Below are 24,146 nucleotides of genomic sequence, written 5' to 3'. Positions count from 1 at the left end.
TTCTGAATGTTACCACTGTTTTTTTGTTTGTTTGGTTGGTTGGTTGGTTTGGTTTTCCCAGAGTAGCCCAAGCTGTTTAGGAAGCCTAAGGTCTAAAAATTTTGCTTCCACAGCTGAGATCGATAAGACGATTTAACTAATACTGACTGATTGAATTAGTAGAATATTGGTTGCTTTAAGGATCTTCAAAGCTAACTTCAGCTTTAAAGAGTATTTTTAGTAACTATCAGGAGACGTCACTGCTTATAGTAGATAGGAGGGTAAAAACTTCCCTAACTCTAAGTAAATAGGCTCTCAAATAGCAAAATTTGAAGACTTCTTTTTGTAAGCTCCTTAAGAAATATTCTGTTGGCTTTGTGTTTCTTTCTTTATGGTCTTATTAAATCCGTAGTTCTAAGAACTTGAATTATTTGCTCTCTAAGGCCTGTAATTTAAATAGATGTCTTCTCCTCAGCCTCTTCTGAAACAATCTCCTTGGAGCAACCATCAGAGCAGTGGCTGGGGCACTGCAAGCATGTCCTGGGGAGCAATGCATGGCAGAGATCACCGTAGAAGCGGCAACATGGGAATTCCAGGGACTATGAATCAGATATCTCCGTTGAAGAAACCGTTTTCGGGTAATGTTATAGCACCACCGAAATTCACTCGCTCTACTCCATCACTGACTCCAAAATCTTGGATTGAAGATAATGTGTTCAGGACAGACAACAATAGTAACACACTCTTACCCTTACAGGTAAGAATGGTATGTAAATGTCATCATTTCTAATGTTTATCTTTCAGTATAGAACGTGGGGTGGTTGGAGGCATCAGTAGCCGTGTAGGAAGATTAACAAAATTAACGTTCTAAGTTTTAAGAGTATCACTTAATTATTAAAGGGTAAAATACACAGAGAAAACAAAGAACTTCTCTGTAAATACACAATGAATTGAAATAAGCTTCCAAAAATTTTAAAATCTGTTTCTTTCATACAGATTGAAGCCTTTAACTGGCAGGCAGTTTCTTAAAAATGCTTGTTATTTCTAAACAGACAAACAAAATTTGTCTTTCTGATTATATAGCTAAGATTTAAAAAAAACTGTAACTGCAGTTGTGCATAGGTTTTTCTGTGGTCAGCTGTGTACATGTTAGAGTGTTCTTAATACAGCTGTGATTGTGGCCCAATAATATTAAGACTGAATCTAATTTAAATTACCTCACTGGTTCAGTGACTATAAATACAGACGTGTGTGTATGGGATTGTTTTTCCAACTAATGATGGCCTAATAATATTAATGGAAATCATTTTGTCAGGCCTGTTAATATTTTGTGATTCTTTCAAATGAGATTCAATTTTTCTCAAAACTGTTAGAGGATGAAACAAAAATTTAAGATAGTGTGATTGTTTTTCGTTTCTATTTTTTTTTTTCTTGGGTGGGATGGGGAAGAGAACTGCTCATTTCTGATGCAAACTTCTATGCTATTGAAGGTGAGATCTAGTTTGCAGTTGCCAGCTTGGGGCTCAGATTCACTCCAAGATAGTTGGTGCACTGCAGCCGGAACATCCAGAATAGACCAGGTAGGCTGCACAGTGTGTGTTTCTCAGGATCATGGCTAGGAGTCTAGCATTTACATTATGAATAGGAGTGATCAATTGCATTTCACTTATCCCATTTAAGCATATTGTCAGAAATTATTAAAGCAATTTAGTTTTTCAATGTCATTTGATTTAAATTCTTTGAAACATTTATTTTCAAATTTAAAAGATTGGTAGTCATATCTCGAAACCATAACAAATTTGTTTTTATTACAATGAGTTAATTATGTATCCAAGAGCACCTGACTTTAAACATCAATCAAACTAAACAAATGCTTCTTTCAGAATTATCTGCAATCACAATGTAGTCTCATGTTTATTCAACATCCATTCTTTACGTTTCATATTCTAGGAAATCTTCTGGTAAATGTTTGTCATGAAGTTTGATGTATTTGTTTGTTTAGTGATATATCTCAGAACAGCTCTTTTTTAATTTAGTTTTTTTTATCTTTATAAAAACAACCTTATAGTACTCTTATTCTGCATTTTAGGTTTTATCCTACACATTATCTTCAATATCTTTGTGATTTTAAAATGCTATCTGTCTTTCTGCAGACTGAATTTGAATGTATAGTGGTACCAGGTGATGAGGATTATTATTGAGGACATAGAAACCTCAGTTCTTACATATGAGCAGCTTTTCTTAGAGATCCCAAGTTTGACCTTCAGTTGAGATTTTGTAAGTTAAGCGAGTGAAGCTGTGTAATCCATAGCTCAGGCTCTGCCTCCAGTAATTTATCAACGTGAACTGAGTTTTACGAAGACTGTATAGGCAGATTGATAACATTTTATAGCTAGCCTTTCAATCTGGAGGGCTAGAAGTAACTTGAGTAATCAGTCACCAGCTGCTGTTGTAGACCAGCCCTGCCTAGTTATCAAAGTTGTCCTGCCAGGATCTCAGCATAAAAACAGTAGTTATCTTGTGGTTTCCAGCATGTTATCTTGTTAATGCAAACTTGCCACTCATCTGCTGCTGCTTCTCTCCCTTGCACTCAGCCCCAGTTCACTTGTGTTCTGATAGCACGGTCATGCTGTTCGAACTGAATCCGTGATTGCTATAAAGAAGTTACGTTGGGAGAGGAAAGCGACTGTAATGATTTTCAAGATGGAAAGGGAAAGTGTTCAGAGTCAAGTGTTAAGTACAAAAGCAATGGGCTCTGTATATGGCGCAAGCAGCCTTCACAAGTATGGAGGTGCTGGGAAAGGCTTGAAGTGTCCGCTGAGCGCTTGTCAGACTCACTTCTGGAACCGATGCAAGTACAATACTCTAGCCTTCCTACTTAGGCTTCAAAGCCACACCTCTTTATAACTTGGGATTTTAGATAGGTTTTTTCCCCCGTTTTGACACTTAAAGATAGACTTTCTTTAAGTGTCAAAGCAATTAGTATTTGTCCAGAAGTGCTGTGATGGTGTGATGGTGAGTTCAGTGGTGGATGAAAATAGGTGATGCAAATTGAACTGAACTGGAAGGCAAGGCAGTCCAAACCTGAATCATCTTCTTGTATCCTTACCACTGGCTCTGGGCTTTCGTCTCTAGGTCATAGCCTTGTCTGTAAAGGAGAACCTTTGCAGACCTGCTCTTATACAGACTCTGGTCTGTTTGGCCATTTCTTTTCCTCCCTGGTCTCCCAGTTTTCCTGATCCCCAGCCTATATTGTTTTCAAATAAAATAAGTATATTTTATATCTTATACTTATATCTTATTGCCTTCTTTAAGTACTCAGTCATTTTTATACATTCTATTCTGTTTCTATTTTTCCATAAAACTGTGTGGCATTTGGAGTTCTTAAAAACATGACAGAAGCTAGGTAAACTGACACTGGCAGCATAAAATGTGGAGTAATTCCTCAGCATTCAGAAAGATTAAATATTTAGAATGATTAATTTAATATCTTGGGCTTTTATTTTTGTGATCATACTCTTTTTGTATGATTACTTTTAACCACTTAACTTATTTCCTTTAGTCTGAAATGAATGAGATCTACACTATAATAAATCACAGACCTAATACCTTAATTCATGAAACTTCAGCCATGACTTACAAGATCTGAACATGTAATTAAATTTAGTAAATGGAAAAAATATTTTCATAGATTAATTTATGTCATTTGTTTCAAGTTAAGTTTTATGGGTTGATTTTTTTAAATATTTTTTATGGAAAAATTTTCAAATTTAAAATATTTTTAAAGTATATGTAAATTATGTACATTCCTGACTTTAAAAACTCTCAGTGTTTTTAGTGCAGGCGTGTACGCACGTATGTGTGCATATGGACATGAGGCTGGAGAGGTGTCATCCCGTGGAATTGGTGACCAATTAGGCAAGGACACCTGGCCAGTGAACCCCAGGCACCCTCCTCTCTCCTCCTGCCCAGTCTCGGGATTACGAGAACTCTCCACCATGCCATAGTTTGCATGGGTCTTGCTTGTGAGGCCAGCACCTTACCCACTGAGCTCCCTGCCCCGTGCCCCTGTTAGATATTTCTGCTGATTTCTCTTAAGCTAGGTTTTCTTTTTTGCTTTTCTCTTTGTTTCCGAGAATAAGATGCTACTACTTTATACCTCAAGCTGATCTTAACTTTGAGATGTCCCTGCCTCTATCTCCTGAGAACTGAAGCTATAGCTAATCGTTCTAATATATTAGATGTGTCCAAAATTCATTAATTTGAGCATGCTTTTAGCATTTAGTAAGAAATCATGCTTAAAACTGTTACTTATTAATTTCCTTAAAATAGAATTTTCAGTGAGATTTTTTTAAAGTATGTTCATTTGTGAATTCTTATACATTTTAAATCAAAGTACACTTCGTTTGAACTAAGGTTGTTTATTGCTTATTTTTTATGTGTGTCACTTCTGCAGTACGTCCTGAGAAACCTATTAAATATGTTGGTCTGTAACTTGGTGGGCAGTTTTCAGAAATCCAGTGCTGGATATTTGCTGTATATCCTGGAAACTACCTTGAATTAACTGGAGATATTTTCTACTAATCAAACATCCAAACTGATATAAAGTAATAAATCACAATCTGGATATCTTGTTTTAGAGAAATATGTCACTTGACTCTTTTGTAGGTTTCCTGAGGATCGGTATGTGGTAGGAGAGCAAGGCCAGCATGTTGTGATACGGTGGCCTTGCTTCAGGAACCCTGAACTTCAGGATCACAGGGCTTTAAACCCACACAGGGCCAATGGTGAAAAGCAGTAGGGGGTGCTTTCCCAGGGTACTTACTGTCTCAACTTCAGTTCTTTAATCTGTCTGCCTTCTATCCCCACACGAGCTTGTGGCTAATGTATGGGCAAAGAAAGGTAGTAACATAGAGAGTACACTTTAACAGAGACGTGCGCTTTTCAGTCACTCTGTTTCTCTTGTCATTGTAGGGCACTTTCCTCTTAGTTCTGTAACACTCCACTTAACTCATCACACTGTAGAACAGGTTCTCTGTGAACTGTTTCTCAGAATCTGACTTTTCTGAAATGTCTTAGTAACACTTAAATAGCCAGGCAATGATAACTTGAAGATACACTGCCATGATTTTCTGTATTCGTTAGTATGTAAGGATTGCTGAGTACATTCCTTTATTTCTAAATTGCCTCAAATTTCCCTTATAGTTTTAAACTGATGACAATTTTGATGAATAAATCTTTTGCTGGTATCCTTATCTTAGAAGAGCACATCTTTGTTTTACAGCTGCATATAAATCATCAAATGTTTGTTTTAAACTGTTGTCTTGAAAAGACAGTTCTCAGCTATAACATGTCTTCCATTCAGTAGCAAGAAATTCATTTGCTAGCAAAGCTATTTTGGTATTTGATACTTGGCCCAGTTTAATCAATTAGCAGATTCTAGAGAGGATTGGATTGAGTCCTTTATAATTACTATTTTAATAGTAGTCTTTTACTCAAATAGCTCAACTTATATATTTTATAGAGATTTTATGGCAGAGATAAAGAAGTATTTAACAGACATTTGAGAGCTAGATATGTGATTAGAAGGACCCTAGCTTTAATTACTTTAGAAGTTTAGTGGGAGAAACATAAACACATTCCTTGTACACATTGTAGAATAGAAACAGAGTCAGTGGAAATGAAGACATCAGTAACTATGTTGGTCTTGTTTGCACAGAGGTCATCCTCTTCTGTCTTCCATTTTATGTCATTTATTGTTACAATACTTTTAATTTTTTTCTATGATGTTAAGTGACCTATAGGCACCATTTACTCTGACATGGTTATCTTCTAGAAGATGGAGTCAGAGTATAAAGAGGTTCTGTGGTGTAGAAGATCACAAAGCTTAATGCTGTCTATAATGTGGTCTGGCCAGCGGTTTCACTATCCCTTACGAAGTGCTGAATGAGACTCAGTGTGTAGTAACTACCTTCCATATAGTTCTGACGCATGTTCAGTTTAGAAAAGCACTGCAACATTTCGTTGATTCCCTTTGCCCCCCTTTCCAAGCTCACTTGTTCTGGTGGAGAACATTCCAGATGGATGGGTATGTTGTGTGTTTAGGATCTTCCAGTTGAAGGTCACTAATTGGGTGGTAGTTGGCTGACTTAGGACATGAGCCTCCTCTCCAGCACCTTCGCATCATTCCGTGTCACTACTCACCCTTCCTAATGCCTTGACCGCACCTTGTTTAGTCTACAGTGCCGATTCTGGCTCCCTAGCTTGAAAAAGCATACAACCCTAAGTAAACCCAAAAGGGGAATAAACAGACAGACCTTATGTTTTTCTTCAGTTCTCCAAAGACCTAGTTCTGAATATTTTCTGGATTGTTGGTCCCTTCGGAAAATGATGAAAGCTATAAACCTTTTTTGAAGGAAATAATATATGTTAATCTATCTATGGGTACATATAGTCCTAAAGACTTACAGTATCACTTGTAGCATGTGGATCCAGCTTAAACAGTGTTGTACTTCTGTTTCCATGAGAACTGTGGGCTTACTTTTCTGATTCTTTTCTGTTTCCTGTGCTGATCATTTTGAGAGTTGAGTGTGCTCTATCCTGCTTCCCCCACGTATATATGAATTTGTACATTTATGCTAATAACATTGTTGATGGGATGGCACTGACGTATTTTAGGAAAAGACTTCCAGACTCTTTGGAGGGTATGGGCCGTACTTGTTAGGCCAGTTTCCCACATATTCCATTGCATAATCATTGAGTCTGTATTGAACAAAATATAGTATTAAATATATAGGCACCAAAGAACTTCTGGAAAGCAAGCAAGGGGATTGTACTTTGAGCACACAAGGCTACTGACAACACAGAAGGAAGTTCTCCGAGTTGGGGAAGTGGGAATGTGAGCGACGACTGCCTTTCCTCTCGGCTTCCGCCTGCCCGCCTGCCTTTTGCAGTGAAGTTAGGAGAGGAAGAACTGTAAACTGTGGAAGCACTTTGGAGCAAGAAAGTTGAATGTAATACTCTAGGCATCCATCCTTTTTCTGATATTAGCATCCTGCATTTGAGTTTAGTGTATAGGATGTTTACACATTCATTGTTTTACAATTTGGATGACTAAGTCAATTTTTAAGTACCTGATAGATGTTTAAAGTGTGGTGCTATTCTTAAATTCTTCCAAGATAATTATTTTCTAAGTGCTTATATCTGCCTTCCTAAATATATGAGAAAAACATGAAGCAACTGAAAATGATTTTTCTGTATGTTTGCAAAAATGATCAGAGGTTATTTTACTGCATTCATTTATACTGCCAATGAAATTACATTAATTTTTAAATATTTTAGAGGTGAATGTGTTAAAACTGTTTCCCTCAATAAGAGACATTTTAGTTAACAAGATCCTTAAGTATCAGTATTTTCTTGGGATACAAGTTAAATAATAATGTATTAATAAATTGTCCTGTTTTATGTGAGAAAGATTATGTTTTTGACTTTCTTTAAAATTACATAGATCTTATATCTTTTCTTTTTCTGTCTTCCAGGATCGAAGTAGGATGTATGATAGCTTGAATATGCACTCTCTGGAAAATTCCCTTATTGATATCATGAGAGCAGAGCACGATCCTCTCAAGGGTAGGTAGCATTTTCAAGCATCGATTTTATATCATCTATTGGTTTGTCTGCTTACAGAAAACTAGCACTCATATATAAACTAACTGATAAATGAAGAAACTTCATAACATTCTTGTTTCATATGTGTTATTGTCTGTTTCTTATTGTGTGTTATATTATTGGCGAAAATTTTGTAATTGTATCACCCTGAGGAAAGAGAGGTTTTAGTTGTCTATGTTTTAGTTAGGGTTTCTATTGCTATAAAATACCATAACCAACACAACTTGGGGAGGAAAGGGTTTATTTCATCTTAGAGCTTTTAGTCCATCAGTGGGGAGTCGGGGCAGGAACTCAGGACAAGAACCCAGTGGTGGCAGCAAAGGCAGGAGCAGAAGAGAGACCTTGGAGTAGCACTGTTTGCTTGCTTCTCACTGCTTGTTCAACCCTCCTGCCAAAGGATGACATCATCAGTAATAGGCTGGGTTCTCCCAATCAATCAAACAATTAGCAAATTTATGGAGGCATTTTCTCAATTGATTCCCTATTGCCAAATGACTCTAGCTTGTGTCGAGGTGACAAGTCAGTGTGGAGCCAGCAGAGTTAGTGTATTGTGAGTTCACTAGAACACTAACTGTTGTTTCTAGTTCAGAGCTCCTCATTGACTCAGTCATGATTTTTTTTTTTAAATCTGCAGTTTTAATCTACAGAGGTAATTTTCTTAGAACTGTTTGCCCCACAGACAACATTTTCTTGTCAAGTAAGTTGATAACAGTGATCAGATGTCTAAGAGTCTTCAGGTCCCTTTGTCTTTCCAGCCCTTTCATTTTAAGGGCCGGGCTGTTTGTTGACTTACACTACTGGCAGTTCCTCAAACTAATAAGGTTATGCTTTGGATTTTTTCATTGTTTCCTCATGGGTTTTGCTGTTGATCTTTGCCTCTCATACATTTTTAGACCCTCTGTATGAGATCTTGTTCTTTTTCACAGTGAGTATTTTTCCCTTGCATCGTCCATTTCAAAACAGAATTCTCACTAGGTGTGGTGGCATGGGACTATAGCACTAGCACTCAGGAGACTGAGGCTGGAAGATGTCCGTTCCGTGCTGGCCTGAGCTAGGTAGCAAGATGGTCTAAGAAGTAAACACAATGTGTACAAGAAAACACAACAGCTTACAATTATGACTTTCTTCATTAAAATTCTGTTTTCTCTAGAGAGAAAAACTCCTAGCACAAAGTCAAGATAGTTCACTGTTACCATGGATGACGAAAAGCTTTTCTTTATTTCTCCTGGCCTTTCTTGACATGGCTTCCGGAAGACAATAGAGAAAATGTTCATTGCCACACTACTCATCATCTGTTTTTCTAGCCTAGGCATCTTCCATAGTAGAAGGGCATCTAAAGAGGTCCAGAAGGGAAATGCAGCGACAGAACGATGCTGAGAGTAATGGTTAAAAATTACAAGGAATTCAGACAGTTTGTTAGAAAAACCATCTCAGGCTCCAGAAAAGCAGGGTTATAGTCCTTCTGCAAGGTTTATGGCTCACCATGTTTGCCAGTTTTTGTTTCTAGCTGGAATATTTTATTTTTCATATATATTATGTCAAAAAAGGGGAAAGCTTTGGGAAAGCATTGTGTCTTCTTCCACCTGCTGGCTCGTGCCACTGTTTCCTGCCTTAAGTATTTTCTTTCTCCACACTTTAGGACCATAGCATTTGTACGGGATAGCGATGCTAGACCCACACAATCTGTCTAAGCACAGTGATAGCAAATAGAGAAAGCAGCCAGGGTATCCAGGGTGATCATTGTCTCCCCATCTTTCCCTTCCTCAGATTCAGGACAGCACCTTGTCTTCTCTTGTCTTTTCATCTCAGAAAATCATTTCCCCTGCCTCAGACACAGACAGACTGCAAATGTGTTTCTCATAAAATATCTCCTGAGACCGTTTTTTACTTTGTCTTCCTCAAGAGATCTACCAATAGACAGGATATGGAGAATGCAAAATTTGAAATGAGCTCCTCATTTTCTTTCTGTTGTAACAAGAGATTATATTACTTGTCTAATGCTGCAAAACAGCTCAAAATTAACTTAAAACGTGAACAATAATCACCTATCTTATATAATTTCTAAAGGTTAAAATTGGGGAGCAACTTGATATTTTCGGCTAACGGTCTCATGAGGTAGCAGTCCAGAGGCTCGTTGACCCTGCAGTCTAGACCCTCAGTCAGGCTGAAGGATTCCTCTCTGTGATTAGGAAGTTAGTGTGAAGCTACTGGGATAAACAAACCTCAGTTCCTTGCCATGTGGACCTCTCCACAGGCCTGCTTTATTCTTGCCACAGCATGGATGCTGGTGTACCTCATCCTATCCTCAACCCCCTGCTACCCAGAGTGAGTGGCACAGATATGTATAAATGTCTGTGTCCTATAGCCTAGCCTCAGATGTCTCTCCATCATTTCCATGATATCCTAACAACTGACCAGATATGGCTCAAGATATGTAAAGAGGCAAGAACTGGTGAGAAGCATTGTGAGGGCTGAATTCTTGAGGAGTCAAAGGCAAATCTATAAATTCTCATTTACTTCTATTCATAAGTTTAAAGGAAAACAAACTATTCAAAGTGGTTATGAGTCAGTGTACAGAGTGTGAACAGTACTGATCTCACTGAGAACTAAGTGACTACAGTCACAGAAGCAACCTCTTAGCCCCCTGTTCCGACAATTCTTTGCTCTAGCCACTTCCCTTTTCCAGCACCCGCTTCAAAAGTGAAGACAGAGTTTTATGGTCTAGTATAGCAAATGGATAGCTCTCTCATCTTGCTGGAGATGTACAGACAGCAAGTGGTGGCAACCAGAGATGGAACTGACTGTGCCAACTTTATCCTTGGCCTACTGCACTGTGAAGAAAGCCATGCTCTCTATCCCTGTGGGAAGTATAGCCTTCTAGGGAAAGATAGAGACCGTATACCAAACTATAACTGTATACATAAATCTATAGAAGTTGGAAATACCATGGAGAAGATGTGTAGAGATGGTAAGTGGAAAGTTATTTCTAACGTATGTGTGGAATAAAGGAAATCCTGATACACAGCTAGAGTAGAAAAATGAAGAATTATCCGGAGGAAGTATCATTGCATTAAAAGCATATGTGAGATTGTAACTTTTGAAGAACTGAAAAACTGGTCTGAGCTTGCTGTTGAAGGCCACATGACACTGTTGGCTCATGCAGTGTTGTCAGGCATGTGCTGTCCTTTGCTGGGGAATCAGAAACACTACCACACTGTGATGTGCTTTCCTGAGCCTGAATGCTTCTGACCCAACTGCTTTATTTATCTTCAGTGTGTTCTCTCTGCTGACACACTATTTCTAATGACGGTCTTGGTTCTGGGCAAACTGCTTTCTTTCCAAAGGAAGAATAAGTGTGGAATTTTAAGTGCCTAAAGAAAATCACGCTTGCCAAGTATAGTTTCATCATTTTACCATTTTATATTTGCATATTTACTTAAAATAGTCTGTGATCTTTTTATGTTTGTGTGAGTCAGTGCATTCCCCTTTAAACAACAGAACAAGGCAGATCATTGTTAAACCTTCCCTCCTCCCGCCCCCAACAATTTGTGGGAAAAAAAAAAAAGGGTCTTGCTGTGCAAGCATTTAAACACAGTGCTCTCCCTCAAACTGTAAAAATAAAAAATTGAATTTCAGCTCATAAAAATTGACTTAAAGACTATAGGGAGAAATACAGTTTGTGTAACAGTTCTTGAGATGATCAGTCTCAGCTGGTAATAATGACTTTTCTACTGTTCCCTGAATAGTTCTAGAAAATTCACAAACAAGGACTCCGAATGTGATTGTATGCCAACAAATATTTTGAAGTACATGCTTTTCAAAGGATTTAAAAAACCTGAGATTTTATTACCTACTGTTGGCTTTATTACTTACTGATAAACTGCCATGTTTACGACTCTGGAAGCAAGAAGCCCTGCTGACGTTAGGGAGCTCCTGAGGATATGAACCTCTTAAGTGTGGAAAGCCAGATTCTCCTAAGTGTGGAAGACCAGATTCTCGCTCTCTTCCCATTTTGCCCTGTTTGTTTCCCATTGATTTTATGAAAGAGAGTAAAGTGCAAAGGTGCAAATGACTTAGATGAATTTGAAGCCTTCAGTGTGAGAAATTATGTTCTGGAACTTGGGAACTTTCAAGTGCACAGAGGATCTCAAGCTTATGTCGGGTCTACTCCCCACAGTTGTGTATTTTATTAAAAACCCATTCCTAGAAACTCTGGTATAGGAGAACAAGGCAAAAACAATCACGAAACACTGGGAATGCTTAGTACCTTTATTTAATAAAGCAAAATAAATTGATACATATCAGTGATAAACTTGTGAAACAGTTTTATGGATTCATGCTGGAAGGCTCTACTTAATTCCCTCTGACAGAGGGTACCACCTCAAAAGTGACTGTGGTTTCCTGCAGTCACCTGTGATTCCTGGTGCCAAAAGTTTTACAGTTATCAAATGTGTGTAGACTGAATCAGAAGATTAAAAGTCCAAAAATCCAAAATTGCAAAATATAAAATGATGCTTTATGTAGAAATTTTTATTATTTCCTCATGTCACAATGAAAACACAGTTACAATAGAAATAATATACAAAATTTTCTTTAGACTCTATATGTAAATCATAATGAATTTCTTATTTAGATTTATCTCATATCGCAAGAATATATTGTATGACTATAAATATTAAATATTTCAAAATTAAACAATAAATCCAATGTCTAAAATACTTCTGGCTTCAAACATTTTAGGTTCTATACTAGAATGACTTTTTTAAAAAAACAAAAAGCAAAGGAGGCTGATCTGTAAATCCTACCTCCTGGAAGACCTTAGGAATTTGAGGCCACCTTTGAATTATACACAAATCCTGTCTCAAAATGGAAAACCAAATCTATAAAAGGAGAGGCAGGAAAGACAAAACACGTATATGCTTTTAAGTGGTGTGATTTTTGAAATGCATTCAGTTGTTTTATGAAAGAGCACATAATATTTTCACTTATTCCACTGATGTTTTTCTTATGACCATTGGCTTTTGGTAAGAAAAAAGAAACATGCGGCACATGCATTTTCCTAAATGCATCCTGACATTAAAATAATCATTCTCATAATATTCATGGAAATTTAATATTTTATCATATAACTACTCAGAATTGAGTTTATCTTATGAAAGTACAACTTACAAGAATTTAGACTTCTGGCGTCAGTGAGAGTATCTATAGTCTCAATGGGGAATGCTAAAACTCAGTGAAAGTTCTTGTCTGAGAAACCTTAGTTGGAGCACAGCAGGGCACAGATCTTAAAGCCTTTCTTCACAGGGAGCTGTCTCTGTCGCCAGCAGTACTTCAGTATGGGTGCGCTTACTTCCTCTCGGCATCTTTGTAAACGAATGTCTGAATTACAACACTATAGAACTTCATTTTTCAAAACCAAAGCCTTATCATACAGAAACTACAGTGCCCTTGGGCCAATGCAGATATACAATACTCTTTTGAAAGTCACTTCACATCGTTCTTGTGATTTAAGATAGAAGTTTATTATCTCTTTAAATGAACAAGTTAATGAATTCTTATATATAGCATATGTCTCATACTGTATAATGCTAAGATGAAGTACTTGGGATGATCTGGTATATATAAATTTTGGCTTCCTATATGAGAAGCAGTATCTTAGAATTTGTTTTCCTTCAACAGCATAATATTTAATCTCTTAAAATATTTCCCATCACAGAAAGCATTTACTCATTAATGGAAAACTAGAAACACATAAAATTTAATACTACTAATAGTAATGCAAAAATGTTGGCATTTTACTATATAGTTTTTTAGTCTTGCTTTTCTGTATATAATTTATAATCTTCACTATCTCTCCTCCCAAGCTTGGAAGTGTTTTTAAAATTAGGATGTATATGGCCAGCGGTTAAAGTCAGGTATGGCCACACACTTACACTCCCTCGCCCTTCATCCTTGGAGACTTTTGCATTTTTTAGTGGATTCCTTAATTTTTTAAAAGCTTTTAGTATTATGTTTTGATGTTCTGTAGCTTACCTATCCTTAGCATTGTCACTATTCTGTCTTCATGGTTATTATAAAATATATTAAACATTTATCACTGATATATCCCAAGATGCATCTGTGTAACTATACAGCTTTTTTGAAAACGTGCAAACACATCAGGTAAGGATGCACATGACTTTACTGCATGTGTCTGGAGATGTCCCCATAGCCCTGTGTAGCTGTTACTGTGACCTGTAATAGCTCTGAAACCTCCTCCATCCTGGGAAGCCATGTCCTGTGATATCCACGCCCTTTTCTTTTTGTAATCTTGACTATTTTTTAATTTTTTTCTTTTATTGCAAACAGATTCCTTTCTCACATAAAGTATATCCTGATTATGGTTTTCCTTCCTTCCACTCTCCCAGTTTCTCCCTACCTCCCCACCCAGCCAGATCCACCCCATTTCTGTCTCATTAGAAAACAAACGGGCTCCTAAGGGAATATAATTAAATATAACACAATATAATTTGATAAAACAAAAAAAGTAACACATTGGAGTTGGACAAGACAAAAGAACAGAAGGAAAAGAGCCCAAGAGAAGGCAGAAGAATCAGAGACCCACTTGTACATACACTTGGGAATCCATAAAAACCCTAAGCTGGCAGCCATAATAGATCCACAGAAATCATACCCTTATCATCACCACCACCACCACCACCACCATCATCATTATCTCCTCCTCCTCCTCCTCCTCCTCCTCCTCTTGAGTTGTGTGACAGGAAATGGTGCCCAAGGTATGGGTGCAGTTTACCCCATGTCCTTGTCTAAAGATACCTAGACGTTGTTTGGCTGGGCCTGTGGTACAGTTTCTTCCTGCCGATAGGCTGTAAATTTTAACCTTCATAAATACAAGCACACTGATTTTCTTTGTAGAAGATGGCAGAACAGTATAGAGTTACACTTTCTCAGCTTGGAATGTCACAGTATTATGACTTAATCTTTTATCCCGGGTTCCTGTCAAGTGTGATGCTATTCTGAAGCCTGTTGCATGATTGTCTCTTTTTTTAAGTTCTGGAGCTCTGATTTTTTCCATGCCTGCAGACCGGAAGTTTCATAACAATTAATAGGTCACATGTTGCACATGTGCTTTCCTCTGTTCTACTTACTTTATGAATTAGATATTTGCTTGGCTCCACAAATAGTTGTCTTTTTAAAAAATACTTTGCTGTTGTTTTGATTTGTGTTTCTGTGGTGCTGGGAAGGAGCACAGAGCTGTGTGATGTCACTGGTTCACTACTGAGCACTGGGAGAGATGCTCTCGGGCCATGTGACTGCAGTTTCATGATCCTCTTAGAACAATTTTCAGAACTTTGCTAATATGCCTTTTAACCTTATTTGATCTTAGTTGCCTGGTGGATACTCTTATGTGGAGAGCTTTTTAAGTTTACAGTGCTTTCTCTGCTTTCTCTATGTAGTTTTTCCTTTCTGTTTGTTTTCCTCTCACACTGGAAGCTGTCCTAATACAGAACTCGTTTATGATCCATACATTGAAGTACACTGCTGAAGTGGGAACGGAAGCTCTGTGCATGCGGCCGGGTGTAACTGTGCATGGGCTGTAAAGCCCATGGTACAAACAATGTCTGTATCTTGATCTTTCATGTGGTCTAGGGAGCAGACCTGGGTGTCAGTCTAGCTCTGTAGTCCTCTGTGAAGAACCAAGAAGGTGGCAGAATATCTGTCTGGTGATTTTTAAAGTTAACAGGCACTTTGCTTTCTCCTCTGCCTTCAGGGTTAGCCAGAGTTTCTTAGAGCAGATTCTGGCCAGTTGACCGCTTTCTTCCTGATGACGTTCCCCATGCACAGAGTCACTTGGGGTTGTGTCTTCAGTGATTTATGGCTTCTGGAGTCAGTTATGCTTCTGAAACTTACAGCTTCCAGAACAAATGTTCACGTGGTTCTCCTGTGATCCATTCCATTTATCTTTGCCCTGGTGCACCATTTTAGTTGATTGACAAAGTTGAAGAGGCAAATAAAAAGTACTGCTTCCTCCATGTCTTAAGTGGAAGGCTGTAGTTCCTGGTCAGCTTGTACTTCCGTAGTGAGGAAGCTTGGGCATCCCCTACATGGGTTAGATTATATGGTGTGAAAGCCTTAGAGAATCAGATTTCCTTCAGAGTATCTCATTTATTTAAACTATAATAGCTTCTTTGTTTTCAAGTATCAAATGAGACTATGTCATCAGAACACTAGCCATGTATCTATTTTTACTTTGCCTTCACATCTATGGAAATGCCAAGCAAATAGAGGCACAGTATCTATTTTTATAAGTAAACATTATAATTCTATTCTTTACAAATATTTGTTTAGCACTTTCAGAATCATAACATGTGGTATTCATGCTTCTATAATAGCATGTATCATTACAGTTAGTATTTTATATATTTATACCTTTTAAATGAAAATCTCATGAGTTTTTAATCTGTACTTCCACAGGATACACTAAATATGTTTGATTTTATGACTATGTGTATATTTAGATCTATAATCAAAAATATTGTCAGTCCAAACTGTATTTACCATACCTAATCTACCCAATATGAGCCCAGCCTACTTTTCATTCGCACAGAGCCTTTCCCACAGTGTGGTATAAAGTGTTAGGCTCAGGGTTGCAGCTCAGGGGTCCAGTATTGCCCAGCACTCCCAAGGTCGTGAGCTCATCCCCCGCACGGTGGAAACATGATCTGTTGAGTATCTCCTGTTCAGTGCTAAACTGAAAGCAAAAACTGGGATGGTGATATGGTAGATTTTTTATTTGTTGTTTTTGGTAGCTGTCAGCATTATTTTCATTTTCACAAATGCTTTCATGGTAGAAAGGTTAGCCATTACCTCAACTTGATTTTAATATTATTTTTATATTAGTTTTAATGGAATGACTAACACATTATCTTACTAGATAACTAAAGACTTGAGTTTAGCGTTTTCTTTCTTGTTTTCTCTTAGTTACACTGTGCTTGGAGCAGTTAGAGTCACAATTGTTGGTGTTCTTTGTATAGGTATAGTATAGAGTGATGCTAGGACAGAGAGGTAAGCATCCAATGGGTAGATGAGAGTTATGATAGCACTTGATTTAAGAGTGAGCACTTGCTCTAGCAAACATTGGCTTTTATTAGTTAGAAGTCAGAGTGTTGTTCTTGTTTCCTTGGGGTCTGGTCTTTGCATCTTTTGCATTTTTATAATCTTCTTTCTAAGGCTTTAGGGGTATGCATAAAGATTTTGGGGAAGGGGATATAGAAATTATCGTCAAGCACACTGGAACTGATTAGAAGTTTGAATTATTCAAGGTTGGTAAGGTCTACACTCATTCTAAGAGGTGTTTTGGAACTTTATATAAGTTGTGTAGACCTAGAAGTAAAGGTGAAGTGTAGATCGTGGAAATAATATTGGATTAGTTAAAGCAAACACAGAGCTTTATTGAAAGTTCATAAGAAGGCGTGCTAGTTATCTTCAGGTAGGCATTCATAGGTGTGGGTATTAAAATAACTCTACATTGAGCACATATCAAACACATGTTTTCCTCCAGCTAGCATGTAACACATGTTTGGATGCAGTAGCTTATTATCAATAACTGCTAAGTGTCAGCTGCTAAAAAGTGGTGGTAGAACGTGGTAGGTCTTGAGTTGGTGCTTTTAACCACTGTGCTTTTGTGCCCTTTTTTTTTAATTTGGTCTAATATTAATTGTAACCTAGGATCTTTATGACTGTAGGGTGTGATGTCATTTCATAAAGAATGCGGGCAAAGTGCATGACATTGAACTTTAACAATTTTCCCATCAGTAGTGAGGAGCAGTTAGTTATTACCGTCATCCAGAGGGAAGGTCCTGACACTGCTAGATGTCTACCGAGTGTGAGTGGTGAATAGCAGATAACGCAGGATGCATGAGACCAAGGAGTTAATGCATGTGCTGGGCAGAAAAGAATGGGAGTGTGGGGGAATTCATGATGCTGTTTAGAAGAGGGCCATGGTTAATTAGAACTGAAAATACAGAGAGAAAACCAATAATAAGATAATACTCAGGCTTTCATTAAAGAAAATTGCCTTGAAGACAGGGAAAAATTACCTCAGCAAAGATTAAAAAGCACCACTTTAAGTCTCTGTTTTCTTATTCCCATTAACTTTGTTTCTGCTATCAACATACAGCATGTCTTTAGATAACTGCTTTTAGTCAAATTTTTATTTCACATCATAGAATAAAATGATATATTCATTCAACAAATATCTGAGAGCTCATTATATGTCATTCTGTTGTAGTGCTAGAAAGACAGTAACAGAAACGGGAGCCCTGCTCTCAGTAAATCTTTCAACTCTTTTTAAGAGCAGTGGTGAAAAACTGTTAGATTATTTTTTTAAATGGGATGTGGGGATAGAGGAAGCAAGAAGCTGCTGTCGGGAACAGGATGGTAGATGGTGCACCTAGCACTTAGAGATCTGACTGACTGACGGTGAGATCCTTGGCAGAAATCAGAGGTAGAAATACTCTCCAACGGGAGGATTCCTGACACAGTAGAGAAGCAGCAAGAAGGCCAGCATAATCCCTCTAGAGGATGAGGTGCCAGCTGCTTATTAGACTGGATTCTGCTACTTTGTCTAAGCAAGATGTAGCCTGTTTGTAATTGACAGTACAACCACTTGCTGAATATACATTTAAATGGCCAACATGAGCTAAGGCGTGCGTGCGTGCGTGTGTGTGTGTGTGTGTGTGTGTGTGTGTGTGTGTGTGTGTGCACATGCATGCATGCATGCATGCGTGCACACGTGTGCATGTGCACGCTCACATGGGCATGTATCCATAGCTCAGTACACATTTCAAAGTCAGAGAACAACTTGTGGGAGTTGGTTCCCTCCCTCCACCAAATTGGTCACAGGCCTTCAGGCTTGGTAGCAAGTACCTTTACCCATTAAGCCACCCCACCAGGCCCACGTTAATGCTAAAAGGAAATTGCATAGAAATAGCACATATTCATTATTTATGGATGTATTAAACCCTTGTGAAATGGTCATTCTACAAGCTTGCTTATAATTATAAGGAGTGACTTTCCTCAAGATTTTGTAAGCTTAGATCCTGTGGGTTTTCAGGAAACTAGAATTGTTTCAATGAGATGGAGGTTCTTTTTGTAAAGTGGAACATGCAGAATATGGCAGGCGAATGAGAATAACCCCGTAGACTCACAGACTCATTTGAATACTTCATCATCCCTTGGTAGACTGGGAAGTGTGAAGAGATGTTACCTTGTTGTAGCAGGCGTGGCCGTGGAGGAGGTGTCACCGGGACCCCGCCTAGTGCCTACCCACTGCTCTGTTCTGTTCATCAGGGTGTAGCTCTTAGATACTTCTCCAGCGTATGCTTGCATTTTTCTATGCTCCCCACCATGATGATAATGAACTGACCCCCTGAAACTGTAAGCAAGCCCCTGATTAGATGCTGTCTTTTATTAGAAGTACCTTGGTTATGGTGTCATTTCACATCAATAGGATAGTGGCTAAAACATGTCTAAGTTCCTTTTCACTTTTTCTGTTATCTGCCTCCTGGCCTAGGACTCCTGTAGTTTAGCCATCTGTCTGCATCTCAGCAAACAGAACAAAAGAACAAACATCTTTCCCTTCTAAAGGATATTTTCCAAAAATTATACATCCCACTTTTATCTTTTATTCTCTGTCGAGATCTTACACAGTGTGGCAAAAGCTGAGAAGTATAGTTTTTATGCTTTGGGCCTTTCTTTTCAGAAAAGAAATCGTTGTTGCTAGGTAGGCACCAGTGTCAGTTTGTGTACCACCAGCCTTGTAGCCTCATCACAAGGGATTATTTCAAAGGAGCATCATTTTGTTTTATTTTGTACTGAAGCTTACGTGGCCTACAACCCTCTATGCATGCCTTTTCCTATATTGTTTTATCAATAGGAAGTCAGTATCAAGGCAGTCAATAAGAGAATCAAGCCAGATAGGTTCCTATCCTATCAAACATTCCACCAGTGGTGAAACCTCAGGAAAGTGACCCAATCTTTCTTGTGATAATGTCTTCATATTAGAATAGAAAGAAAATAGTGTGAAATCCAAGGGATTCTTAGCAAGACTAATTGGCAGTTGAGATCTGTAGAAGCTCCTTGCATATAATAAGCCCACAGATATTGGTCATTATTTCAATTGGCAGGTACCTTCTGGTTTTGATCGCATAAATAAAAATAACTATGAAAGTTAACTTTAAAATGTATATTACATGTAGTAGAGGATAAGTTATTTGATAATTTGAGTTTATATTTGCTCATTCAATTGTGAAGTTATTACATTGTGATTTCTAATATTTTAGAACAAGTATACATATATATATACTCATTTGCAAATAGTTTTTTTCTGTTGAACTTGTGTTCTGTGCCTTTTAAAATCCATTCAAATGCCAAGACTTTTTTTTACAGTCCAAGGGAATAGTGAACCTATTAGAGAATAAATTTGTGTCAACACATAGTCACCTGTCTTTAAGGTAGAGCAAAACTTCAGTAAAAAGCTCCACTTACTTAATATAATGTTGCAGCACACGGCGCTGTATTTCTGGGTTTAGATAAACGCCCCTTTGTGTTTTGTTTTATGATGTGCTGTACATGCATAATTCTTGCAGCAGTGAGTAAATGTTACTGAAGTTTGTGTTTCTGTCTCTTTGACTATACTGTAGGAAAGATGCATCTTACATTTTTACCTTTTGTGTGTTACATTTTATCAGGACAGAATTGTACACAACAACCATATAGGTTGCCACTTTTGAAGAAATTTACTATTTTAAATCACTAGTCAGAAAAGAGCAATTTTGATAGCTTTAAATATTTCTCTAAATTTGATGAAATATAACAACATGTTAGGAAAGTCTTGATGTCTAAAATAAACTGAGTCCTTTAAAGTTTTGTGACATGTTACTAAAACCCAGTTCAATGAAACTCTTTGAACGGTCTCTGTGAATTTTTCTGATTCTCACTCTATACCAAGGTTTCAGAACAGGAGACATTAATCATATGTTTCTAGACTATGGAAGCTTTATTTAACAGTCCATTTAGTGAACTAATATCTTCTTTCATGAAATGTGGGAGTAAATAAGAGATGGTAAAATAATCTTTTAAGGGAAAATGGCTTAGTTTTCTTCACTGTTTGGAATCAGAACTCAAAATGTTCAAGAGATTATTTTATGCATGTTTATATGTGAATCTCTACATCATTAATATGTGCATGTGTATATATATTTATGTTCAAAATTGGAATATCTGCCAATTATTCTTAATATTAGTAGGTAATCAATTCACTGCTTTAAATACGACAAAAACTACAGTCTGTGGCTCGTAGAGTACATTTGGATATATCAAGTCTTGTCAGAGTTTTTGGCTAGGGGAGTAAGGGTGCACAGAGTACTCTAATTAATCATTTCAAAATCAAAAGTTTACACTCACTCCTCTGATGGCAGTGACTTCGTGTTGAATCACTGTCCTTTTAAAGGAGAGCTATGCCGAGGTGACTAGAATGCAATCCTAGCACTAAATTTTAATGTAGCCTTAAAAATAAAACATCAGAATTAGATACCAGGAAAAGACTCTGCATTTTAATGAGCTTCAATAATGGTCATCCTCGGTGTTGGCATTATCCAACAGAATATTCGATTGCGCAGATGCTCACTGAGATATAGTATGTTTTCTGTATACCATCGTTGAGGCAAACTGTTGTCTCCAAATTTTATAAATAGAGAGTCTTCAAGAAGAGTGACTTAGAGCAGACACTTTGTTGCTGTTCTTACAAACCTTAGTATTTTCTATTTTTCTTCATAAAAAAATTTTTAAACTCTAAATGAGGGACACACCTCTATGTATTAATAGCCTAGAATGTCTTCTTTGAATTTATTTAAATATGACAGTATAAAACTACATTAAGTAAAAAATTAAAAGGTGTTCTCATTTTTCATATTGTAGTTATTGATTTTTAAATATAAATACGTTTCCTTGAAGCTTTATTTTTGGCAAGAGAAAAAAAAAAACTAAAGAAAATTTCAAACTGTTTGGGTCCATTTAAAAAACGTGTGTTTATGTTTGCAGGACTAGGGCACCCTTGCTGCTTTTAAAATTCAGATAGAGATAAGCACTGCTGTGTTTTCATTTGATCTCAAATCACATTGTGATCTTACGCCTTGGCAATCAAGATTACCTTTCTCCTTTTGTTTTCACATTTCAAAGTTGATATATGATGACTTCTAGATTAACTTTTTAGTTTTAAAAATACAGTGATTAATATTATTTTCTTAACCCTACTTACCCCCACCTCACCGTTTTTTTTCTTTTCAAAGCGCTTCATAAACTTCAAATTCTTCTTTTCCTGTTTTTTTTTTTCAAGGTCGTTTGAGCTATCCTCATCCAGGAACCGACAATCTGTTAATGTTAAATGGTAAGTTTTCCCAAAGATTTGATGTTTCCATTTGGTTCCTACAAGTGAAGATGGTTGTATGTGCATTCTCCTGAACATTCCTCTGCACAGACACTTTAGTCAGTTTATAAAATAAGCCTGTGGGCAGGCATGGCCATGCTCACCTATAGTCTCGGCTCAGCAGGATGCTGGACTGAGCATTGTGCAACCCATCAGATACACACCATTCTGGGCAACATAATGAAACTCAACTTTTACAAAACTGAGAAAATGCTGTGGGAATTAGGCATTTGTGTGTCTCCCCCAAAGTCATTGGGAAGTATATTTGTAGCACTATAATTCAGCAATTCCTGTTTGAATGTTGGGGCTCTATTTCAAACTTTGACCTAGGACAAGTAACACTGTTTTTAGTTTGCTATTTTTCACTCTGTAAACTGGAGATAGAATCTCATGGTTTTATAAAAATTAAGTGAGATAAAAACTTGCAAAGTGCATAGACCCCTAGTACTTAGTAAAACCCTTGTGTTTGTTTTAAGGATTATAGTGGTGAATTTATAAATGTAGTAATCACACTGATTTAACATATTCTAACTAGAAGTTAGAAGTTTACCAGCCAGAAAAGAAAACCTTTGAAGTTTCTTTTCCTATATTGGACAAATATATTTATAGTCACAGGATGTAGCTTACACATGGCGTGGGAGTGGGAATGGGCATGACTTCTAGGAGTAATTTTGAATTAGATGCAGGCTAGGAAGGACAAAGAGGAGGGAGAACTAAAAGTAATATTTATTTCAAATCACATTATTATGCTGGCTTGGCTCTTATTTAATTAAAGCTTTGTTGGAATAAGATGTAATGAAGTTGTGGAAGCAAATCTGAAAGTGAGGCCACGGCAAAATTAGACGTGTGGATGATGACGGTAGTGACTGACAGGAGAACTCAGCTGTCTGCTGGAGAGTGTAGAGTGACGGGGACGCTGGTGTGGTTCGGTCTGGGAGGCACTAAGTCTCTAACACATAGCAGCCTAGTGTAACCTAGTCCAAGTGCTGGGACTTCCGTAGAAGGCGGATGCCTGAAACGTCGTTCAGGGACCTCTTTATTCCTCTTTTCCCTCGCTATCCATCTTGTCTGTTTCTCTCTGTAGCTAACATGGTGCTATTGAAACTGAATTTAAAATAGCAACCTAGCTTACTGTTAATGTTCTGTCCATTCAGTTTGTGAAGTATGATAGGCTTTGGAAACAATAAACTATATATAGATTCATTTCCCTTAAATAGTCTGTGTGGGAAATAAAAATAAATCACTTTTATTTTTACCTCTGAAAAAGTCACTGAAATTGTCCATTTTCATGTGTCAGAGTACATTTGAAAGAAGGTAGCCTGGTAGCCTTCAAAGGTGTCTGAGTTGCATTACTCACAGCAACCTTCCGGTGTTGCCTGAGGAGTAACCCAGATACTTACAGCGGACTGCCAGTCACCTAAGCAAGGACAATGACAGGCACAATGGTATCGCAGTGTGTTTAGGTTTTTTGGTTTTGTTTTGTTGTTGTTACACTAAACTGTTAATTGCTTTTTCAAATTGCTTAAAGCCCTATGAATCTTGACTGAATTATTATTCTTCATAAAGAACATGAGAATATTTTATTTCAGGCAAGTTATATCTAGTACAAAGTACGCTTATTTTATTTTATTGTCTTCTAAATATGAGCACTCTTAGTAGTCGCCATTTGAGGCCATAATGCTTACTCAGTGAAGAAAGACGACTTGGAAACTTGAGCTGTTTTGGCAAGGACTGGGGAAGGAAAAGAAGGTAAAGACTTTAGGATATCAATATGTATTCAAGTCAGGACAATGATAGTTTGTTCCTTGGGAATGCAGAGTTGAGAGGTTAAACAAGAGTCTCTTAATTGGGGTGAGGAAGTCTTAAGGAACAAGAAATGGAAGTCACCAAATAAAGGGAAGTAACAGCGCTCGGAAGTAAGGGGAAATTTTTTCTTTAACAAATGCAGTTTAGCTATATTCTAAGAATATAAGCATGCTACGTTCCCAGGAAACCAGGGGATTAAGCAATG

At 37.4% G+C, this 24,146-nt stretch overlaps 1 protein-coding gene across 8 annotated transcripts in view; it reads left to right on the top strand.

Annotated features, from left to right (window-relative positions):
* The window catches only part of Cpeb2 (cytoplasmic polyadenylation element binding protein 2), a 52,846-nt gene that overhangs the window by 3,760 nt on the left and 24,940 nt on the right, over positions 1–24,146 (top strand). For 2 of the 8 annotated variants that reach the window (XM_032916929.1, XM_032916927.1), the window contains exons 2-5: positions 455–736; positions 1,470–1,559; positions 7,518–7,608; positions 22,046–22,096. In XM_032916929.1, the coding sequence (XP_032772820.1) occupies positions 455–736; positions 1,470–1,559; positions 7,518–7,608; positions 22,046–22,096 (514 nt within the window). Of the gene's footprint in view, positions 1–454; positions 746–1,469; positions 1,560–7,517; positions 7,609–22,045; positions 22,097–24,146 lie in introns of all 8 variants that reach the window. The other 6 variants (XM_032916928.1, XM_032916926.1, XM_032916933.1 and 3 more) reach the window with 3 other exon arrangements.

This window comes from Rattus rattus, chromosome 11 (genome assembly GCF_011064425.1).
Source record: "Rattus rattus isolate New Zealand chromosome 11, Rrattus_CSIRO_v1, whole genome shotgun sequence".
In the NCBI taxonomy this organism is placed as follows: Eukaryota; Metazoa; Chordata; class Mammalia; order Rodentia; family Muridae; genus Rattus; species Rattus rattus.
This window is presented reverse-complemented; position numbering and strand designations above follow the sequence as displayed.